Source organism: Piliocolobus tephrosceles, chromosome 7 (assembly GCF_002776525.5).
Source record: "Piliocolobus tephrosceles isolate RC106 chromosome 7, ASM277652v3, whole genome shotgun sequence".
NCBI lineage: Eukaryota > Metazoa > Chordata > Mammalia > Primates > Cercopithecidae > Piliocolobus > Piliocolobus tephrosceles.
Genome location: NC_045440.1, coordinates 49596550 through 49605834, shown reverse-complemented (window position 1 = coordinate 49605834; position 9285 = coordinate 49596550). Strand labels below are relative to the sequence as shown.

At 40.0% G+C, this 9285-nt stretch overlaps 1 protein-coding gene across 1 annotated transcript; it reads left to right on the top strand.

Annotated features, from left to right (window-relative positions):
- Positions 1-2179: 2179 nt before the first annotated feature.
- On the top strand, positions 2180-6373 carry SNAI2 (snail family transcriptional repressor 2). Its single transcript, XM_023190598.1, has 4 exons — positions 2180-2491; positions 2610-2952; positions 3699-4244; positions 5151-6373. Exons 2-4 carry the CDS (start codon positions 2874-2876, stop codon positions 5330-5332), a joined length of 807 nt encoding a protein of 268 aa, XP_023046366.1. The 5' UTR covers positions 2180-2491; positions 2610-2873; the 3' UTR covers positions 5333-6373.
- Positions 6374-9285: the final 2912 nt, after the last annotated feature.

Here is a 9285-nt window from a genome sequence, read left to right as displayed (position 1 = left end):
GGTCCTCTTTTCTCCCTACACTACATTAAACTCTCAGGAGCCTAAGGGCAGAGCTTGTGCCTTCCTTATTTTTGTCTTACCCATGCCCACTGGCTTCACCCTGACTGGGCTGTGTCCATGTGGCTCTAAGAACAAGTACCATTTATTTAATAGTTATTAAATAAATTAGGCTGATAAACCCAATCAGCCTAATTATGGAGCACCAATTTCTCACCAACCTAGGACTGAATCCTTGGATTAGCAAAGGGTTTGCTTGTTCCATTTTTCCCCCCTCAGTCATTGATTTGACTTCTATTGGATTCCAGAATGAAAGCTTTAAAATCTGGTGCAGTTGCCGCCACAAAGATTTCTGTCCCTGGGCAAGAGAAAGTCTTTTTGTCAAGGACCAAAGCCAACCCCTCCAGATGAGCCCTCTGGCTGGCAGAAGGAGAGGAAACCTCTGTCTTGTCTTAGCAAAGTCCCAGCAGCTGGCCTTTGGGTGTGGCCTTGACTTCCCTGCTTGCGTTTTTACCACATGGTGCTGGCGCCGCATGCCCTCTGCTGTGTCTGAGCAGAGCACCTGTTTGGTCTGACTCAGGCCATCAGTGCGCAGACTCGCCCTGCTCTGACAGCGGCCCAGACCTCACACGGGCATACGTGTTACTCGCTAGCATGCGGATCTGTGTAATGACATGCCCCATGCACAGACCCGGGCCCCATCCGCTCCTCACAGTAGGTGTGGCCACACGTCCCGACGCTGATCTGTGCAGTGCACCCTCAGATACCTGCTGATGGGGCTGGGCTGGATTATGCCTCTGTGATCCAAATGTTCACTTTTTTATTAAATGTTGTTAATGGATTTTTGAATACACATGTTAGCAGGTTATCTTGTGTTATAACTACTAGCAAATAAATACTAAAACATTGTCTAACACTCTTCTTTGTTGTGAATAGACTGTGTAGAGTGAAACAAGGAGATAATAGCCATGGCGATTTGTGTTTTCTCAACTGCGCTATATCTGTAACAAAAAATGTGCGTTTTGTGGGGAATGGAATAAAGAGCAAGGAGGACTCCTGCTCTCATAAACCCAGGTGCCTACACCTGAACAAACCCTCACATAGAGTAGCAAGCTTAGAAAACTGCCTCTGGCTTTTTCTCCAGGTTCCAGTTTGTGTGTGGAGAAATCGAATATGTATTCATATTTTCCTCTCTCCTGCAAGTACAGTTCCCTTAGCATAAGGATTCCTCTGAATTATTTTCTCTGTTTGCTGTTTAAATTAGTGACTGTTGGAAGAAATAAGCATAATCATTGAAATTAAATTAGGAAATCTGTGAGTGCCCCACCTCAACCCCCAAACACACATACACTCTTGTTTTCTTATTCCAAGATTAAGAAGTTATGCAGCCTGACAATGCACTTTTCTCTGACAAGTCTTGACATCACCACTGTTATTTTCTTTTTCACTTTTTTTCCTCCAGCACCTGTTAGAAACAACAGTAGGGTGATCTTCACATGAATTTGTTCTTTCCTTATTATTTTAGCAAAAGGTCTGCAATGGACAGAGATGCTTTAAAATACGCTTGAAATTTTATATTTAAAATAAACCACCTTAAAGTATTTTTAGATTGAAGACCATATACAAAATAAAGCTGTTTTTGCAGTTACTAGACTGGGTCCTTAAAACTTTAATCAACTGATACTCATAAGAGTATCCTTTAATTCCTTTTTTAGCATTATACAGGAAACTGGCAGATACTGAGATGGATTTTAATGGCTTTATACTGATGAAAATAGCACCAAATAAAAGCAGGGGAATATTTGAAATAAAAATAATTGTCTCTAAAGACACATACACCCTTTTTCCCATAAAAATGCACTGTAGTACATGAAAAGATAAGATCTCTTGTCAAAAGTGTGAGTGAGAGAATGTCCCGTGGTTCCAAACGACAGTTTACCTCTTGCCCCCCTTCTCTGCCAGCGTTCCTTTTTATCTGTGCAATCTTCTAGTTCTTCCGATCAGCCTGCCTTTAATGGGCTACAAAGCATTTCTTTCAAGCCACCATAGCTAACACGGTGACATGATTACTTAATTTGCACGCGGCCGCGCTGCCCCTGCCTTCGCGGAAGCCCTGAGTAGCGCAGCGCCCTCGCCGCACGCAAGGCTGCAGTCGCTCTCCAGGCCGGAGTCCCAGGAGAGCGTCCTTCGCGCTCACAGGCGCCTTTGTCTTCCCGCTTCCCCCTTCCTTTTTCAAAAGCCAAGAGTTAATTACTTGGTCCCTGTGCAAGGCAAACCTCTCCAGATGCCACTTCCAAATATAGGCTCTCATTAACAACAGAGGCTGGCCTGGTATGGTGCAGGGCGGCCCTTCCTTCCCCTGGCGGACACTGTGTCCCCGCGCGCTGACGCTGCCCCACATCTGGAAGCCAGGCGGGCAGTGCAGAGACCCCGGCTCCTGCGCCCCTCTTAGCTCCCAGACAGCGTGGATCGCGGGCGGGGTTCACCGAGGGAGGTTACCTCTCTTGAAAATATTTAAACACTTTTTTTTCCTCTCCACTGAAATCTCGAAAAACAGCCCATTTTGAACCAGAATAATTTAGTCTGACAACAGATTCTTCCTCTGTTCACAGCTGTCCCAGAGGGAGGAGCTGAAATCTGAACCTCTCAGCTGTGATTGGATCTTTCTTGCAAAAGAGAGGAAAAAAAAACCCTCCCAACCAAAACGGGCTCAGTTCGTAAAGGAGCCGGGCGACTTCAGAGGCGCCGGCCCGTCCGCCTGCCGCACCTGAGCGCCGCCCCTGCCAGAGCCCGGCCCGCCGCGATGCTGTAGGGACCGCCGTGTCCTCCCGCCGGACCGTTATCCGCGCCGGGCGCCCGCCAGACCCGCTGGCAAGATGCCGCGCTCCTTCCTGGTCAAGAAGCATTTCAACGCCTCCAAAAAGCCAAACTACAGCGAACTGGACACACACACAGGTAAAAAGAGAAAAATATATCTAGAACTACGTATCTAGAGCGTTGCAAATATGAATCTACGTATTACCCTTCAAATGCCATTACAAAAGAGCCAAAGGCTCAACTGTTTTTCTTTTAAACAGTGTCCCGAAAGGGAGCTTACATTCTTTTGATCATTTGGGGTGCGTTTTAATTCAAAACTTTTTGAATTCTTGACTAACAAGGAACATTTCATTCAAATCTCGCAGCTTCGTGTTTGCTAAAGCCTGTGTATACATGCATAATGAGTATGTGAAAGATGAGTGACGTAAGGGTTGAATTACTGCGTTTTTCATGCACGAAGTCTCCTTTCCTTTAGAAGGCGGCTTGATGCAGGCATATCTTTGTACTCACGGTCGTAATACACCTAAAGAGCCCATACATAAAATGGAAAACAACTTTTCTGAATGTTTAAAAATAATGTTGAGGCTCTCCCTCCTTAGTGGGGACTGCGAAGGCACTGGCTTGGCTGCACTCTGTCTTCAGAGCACCTATAGCTCCGTACAGCTGTCAGCCTATGTGTGCATTAAGTACAGTAACTCCGTAGGTGCCAGGGTGGAAATGAAACATTTTACCAGTGTGTATGCCCTCCTAAATGGGTCTATCTTTTCCCTAAGAAAATCACGTGTGTGTTGCTAAATATCTTTCCAGTGTGTGTATGCTTGCGTGTGGATTTATTTTTAGTACTTTTTAAACTTAATCTTCTCTCCCTCCCTTTTCTTTCCCAGTGATTATTTCCCCGTATCTCTATGAGAGTTACTCCATGCCTGTCATACCACAACCAGAGATCCTCAGCTCAGGAGCATACAGCCCCATCACTGTGTGGACTACGGCAGCTCCATTCCACGCCCAGCTACCCAATGGCCTCTCTCCTCTTTCCGGATACTCCTCATCTTTGGGGCGAGTGAGTCCCCCTCCTCCATCTGACACCTCCTCCAAGGACCACAGTGGCTCAGAAAGCCCCATTAGTGATGAAGAGGAAAGGCTACAGTCCAAGCTTTCAGACCCCCATGCCATTGAAGCTGAAAAGTTTCAGTGCAATTTATGCAATAAGACCTATTCAACTTTTTCTGGGCTGGCCAAACATAAGCAGCTGCATTGCGATGCCCAGTCTAGAAAATCTTTCAGCTGTAAATACTGTGACAAGGAATATGTGAGCCTGGGCGCCCTGAAGATGCATATTCGGACCCACACATTACCTTGTGTTTGCAAGATCTGCGGCAAGGCGTTTTCCAGACCCTGGTTGCTTCAAGGACACATTAGAACTCACACGGGTAAGAGAAAAAACATAGGCAGGAATGTTACTCTGAGATACAGTGAAACCCTGAACTGGCTGTTGGATTTGCATGAAGTTGTGACCTAGTGCTTTTAATGATGGACAGTCATTGATAACTACTTCCTGACTACTCAAAAAGTTGTTAGGGCACAAAGTGCTCCATTTCTTGCTAACAACCTCTGCTCCAGGGACTGCAAACAGCATGTAGACTTTGGAAAGTAGATTCAGAAGGTTTGGTCTCAAAGATCAGTTAGAAAATCAGGAAAGATGTGCTTGAATGTGTGTTCTGTGAAACTGCCCCCAGTAATCAGCAAAAACAAATGTTGCTATCTTAATCAATTGATTTGGTTAATGGATGAAGACTTTTCCTATAGTTTTCTGTTAGTTACATTCTTGCTCTGATATCTATCACCGGTGGGTGACTTGGATAGTTGAAACTAAATTTACTTTGCCTCTCTTGCTTTGTTTGGGGATTTTTTGCTGCTTAATTTCTTATTCCTATTACAGAATTATCCTGCAGGGTATTATGGCACTTAGACTGCCTTAATCATAGTACAGAAAGAGGGAAAAGGGGAAATATTGGGAAATGTTGGGAGGTGCTCAACATTAGCTGCACCTGCTGAAGCAGAAAGCTTTAAGAAGTGAAAGTCCAAGAACTACGGAAATTATTTCTGTGTAATTGGCAGCAGTAATAATATTCTGTGTATGATTTTTCAATGCAATATTCAAATTTATCTTAAAAGGTCAGGTATTTTTTAAAGTGTCTATTATGAGGGATTTTAATCAGGTTTTGCTACTTCTCAGTATTTAGGCAAAATGTGATTGACTTTTGTTAACATTATTTAACTTTATGTTTCCTCTAAAAACACTGACTGTCTCTTTTTTTCTCCCACTCCACCCCCAGGCGAGAAGCCTTTTTCTTGCCCTCACTGCAACAGAGCATTTGCAGACAGGTCAAACCTGAGGGCTCATCTGCAGACCCATTCTGATGTAAAGAAATACCAGTGCAAAAACTGCTCCAAAACCTTCTCCAGAATGTCTCTCCTGCACAAACATGAGGAATCTGGCTGCTGTGTAGCACACTGAGTGACGCAATCAATGTTTACTCGAACAGAATGCATTTCTTCACTCCGAAGCCAAATGACAAATAAAGTCCAAAGGCATTTTCTCCTGTGCTGACCGACCAAATAATATGTATAGACACACACACATACGCACACACGCACACACACACACACAGAGCTGCAAGAGCATGGAATTCATGTGTTTCAAGATAATCCTTTCCATGTGAAGTTTAAAATTACTATATATTTGCTGATGGCTACATTGAGAGAATAAAAGACAGTAACCTTTCTCTTCAAAGATAAAATGAAAAGCACATTGCATCTTTTCTTCCTAAAAAGAATGCGAAGATTTACATTGCTGCCAAATCATTTCAACTGAAAAGAACAGTATTGCTTTGTAATAGAGTCTGTAATAGGATTTCCCATAGGAAGAGATCTGCCAGACGAGAACTCAGGTGCCTTAAAAAGTATTCCAAGTTTACTCCATTACGTGTTGGATGTCTGGTTGCCATTGTTGAACTAAAGCCTTTTTTTGATTACCTATAGTGCTTTAAAGTGTATTTTTAAAAGGGAGGAAGAAAATAACAAGAACAAAACACAGGAGAATGTATTAAAAGTATTTTTGTTTTGTTTTGTTTTGTTTTTGCCAATTAACAGTATGTGCCTTGGGGGAGGAGGGAAAGATTAGCTTTGAACATTCCTGGCGCATGCTCCATGTCTTACTATTTTAAAACATTTTAATGATTTTTGAAAATTAATTAAAGATGGGAATAAGTGCAAAAGAGGATTCTTACAAATTCATTAATGTACTTTAAACTATTTCAAATGCATACCACAAATGCAATAACACAATAGCCCTTCCAAGTGCCTTTTTAAATTGTATAGTTGATGAGTCAATGTAAATTTGTGTTTATTTTTATATGTTGAATGAGTTCTGTATGAAACTGAGATGTTATCTATAGCTATGTCTATAAACAACCTGAAGACTTGTGAAATCAATGTTTCTTTTTTAAAAAAACAATTTTCAAGGTTTTTTTTACAATAAACAGTTTTGATTTAAAATACCTTGTTTGTATACTATTTTCAGAGACTTTACTTCTTCGTGATTAGTACCAAACCACTGTACAAAGAATTGTTTGCTAATAAGAAAAACAGAATAGTGCTTATTATGCATCTGAAGTGTTATTTTATGTGTTAGATTATAATAAAGTGAGCTGCTAGTATTATTTTTACTCTTAAGATAGTAGTGTCACATTCAGAAAAGACAAGATGGTGGTTTGTTAGTGTACCACTTTAACAAAAATCACACTTTCCGAGTGCAAAAATAGTTGCATTACTAATACTTAAAAATACTTTTCAACATTTTTATGTTGACTTTATTAAGTTTATGAAAGCAAAAATTACAATTACTTTTATTATTACATAGGTGCTGTAACAGTTTAAGATTTTTAAAAGAAATAATATGTAATGAAATAAATGAGGGGAAAAGAATACAAACTGCATGAAAAGACCAGGAGAAACGATTTACTATAAATTACACGAGCTAGAAAATTAAACCATGCAAAGAAATCCCCACATCTAGTAATATATAAAATAAGTGATATGTTTGATAGGAACAGGTCAGTGAGCAGTGAAAATTACCTTTTAAGGTATTTGAACACGTTGGACAAGTCCACACCCAAACCTAATGTGTACTGGAGAAATTATAACATGACCATGCATTCATACACATATGCATGTGCATATGCTAAATAAATGCATGTGTAGTAACTCATATGCAAAAATCCTAACCATCATAGGAACTGTGAGAGTTAACCAAATGTATATTTGAATTCAAACTCCTAAACTTATTATAAGAAGAAGAGTTCCTGCTTCTGTTCATCACATCTCTCTGGAGATTTGATCAGAACTTGGAGAATCATCTTTTTCCTTTTCATATCTTTCTAATATTATACCAATAAATGCCAGAACCTGTATCTCAAAGATGTTGGTAGCCGGCCCCTAGCAAACGACCAACAATAAATACCAATACTATTCCCTTAATGTTCACATTCCTTCCACTGTATGTTACATTTACATTTTCAGCCAACATATAAAAGGGGATGCATTTGACTAACAAAAGGCTTCAACTTAGTATTCTGCTTTAATTTTTTGACATTGCAATACATATTTTTAGAGGCAAAATTATTTGGAATAGCAGTTTATGGATATGAAAAAAATTGCTGATAGCTTGACTGGAGCATTCTAAACTTATAAAAGTACCAATTTAGCGAAATGTATATGGTATAAAAATGATTGCCAATGATTATCTAGAAGTTTCCAAGCCAGCTAGCATGTAGAAACATCTGGCAAGGGGAAGTGTGAGTAAGTCAAGCCTTCTTGGATGTTCTGGTTGGCTATCCCAGGAATCACATCTATTCCTGTTTCCCTTCCTCATTTGTAGGTCTACAGGCAAGTAGCCTCTTGGTGTCCAAAATCTAACAGGCTTTCTAAGAGGAAAAGTCTACTCATTGTTTAATTTCTTAGTGAAGAATTAGTATTAATATTTTTGTAATTTATTTGACTTCATTCTCATCATTCTAATTTCATGTTTAAAATATTTTACTTTCATTAAGGTGTCATGGGTCTGAATTAAGTCACAGCAGACATTAAGATATTCTTTTTTTTTTTTTTTTTCAGACGGAGTCTTGCTGTGTCACTCAGGCTGGAGTGCGGTGGTGTGATCTCGGCTCGCTGCTCCATCTCTCAGGTTCAAGCAGTTCTCCTACCTTAGCCTCCTGAGTAGCTGGGATTACAGGTGCACACCACCAAGACCAGCTAATTTTTTTTAAGTCCACACTACGTTTATTTTTTAAAGTTTTATTATGAAATAATCAGAGATTCACACAAAGTTGGAATGATAGTAAGGAGAGGTCCAGTCCTGTGTACACTTCTGGGAATGCTTACATTTTGACATAACTACAGTACAATATTAGAATCAGTAAACTAATATTAGTACAATGTACATGTATAGCTCTGTGTCATTTTATCACATTTGGATTCCTATACCTAATACCACAATCAAGATACATAAATATTCCATTATCACAAAGAACTCTCTCATATTACTCATTTATAGTCACCACTCTCCCAACTTCAATATCGCTAACCCTTAACAGCCATTAATTTGATCGCAATCTCTGTAATTGTGTCATTTCCAGAATGTTACATTAATAGAATCATATAATATATAACCTTTTGATACTGGCTTTATTTCCTATTTCAGCATAATGCCCTTTGAAATCCGTCCAAGTTGTTGCATATCAATAGTTCCTTCTTTTTATTGCTGTGTAGTATTACATGGTATGATTGTGCCACTGTTAAATCATTCACTTACTATAGGACATTGAGGTTGTTTCAAGTTTTTGCTACTACGAATAAAGATGCTATGAACAATTATGCTCAGGTTTCCGTGTGGAAGTAAGTCTTCATCTCTCTGGGATAAATGGTCAGGCACAAAACTGCTGAGTCATATGGTTCAAGTGTATGTTTAGTTTTAAAAGAAACTGCCAAATTATCTTCCAGAGTAGTGATATCACTTTACAATCCCAACACCAATGTATGAGAGATCTCGTTTCTCCACATTCTCACCAAAATTTGAAGTTGTCACTATGTTTTACTGTTTAGCTGTTTTAATAGATGTGTAGTGAAAACATCTCACTGAGGTCTTAATTGGCACTTCCTTGATGGCTAGTTTAACATATTTTCATGAATTTGTCATCTGTATATCCTTTGAGGTGAAAAATCTCTTCATGTCTTTTGTTCATTTTCAAATTAGATTGCTTGCTTTCTAACTGTTGAGTTGAGGAAGTTGTTTTGTTTGTTTTGTTTTTGGTTGAGACATGGTTTCGTTCGCTCGCCCAGGTTGGAGGTGCAGTGGCTATCACAGCTCACAGCAGCCTCTACTTCCCAGGCTTAAGCCATCCTCCTGCCCAG

Bases quoted from the DNA above. Each gene is read 5' to 3' on its own strand.
- SNAI2 (XM_023190598.1), top strand. From the start codon at position 2,874: ATGCCGCGCTCCTTCCTGGTCAAGAAGCATTTCAACGCCTCCAAAAAG. The intron at 2,953-3,698 runs GTAAAAAGAGAA...TTTCTTTCCCAG, and splicing joins CGAACTGGACACACACACAG to TGATTATTTCCCCGTATCTC. The intron at 4,245-5,150 runs GTAAGAGAAAAA...CTCCACCCCCAG, and splicing joins ACACATTAGAACTCACACGG to GCGAGAAGCCTTTTTCTTGC.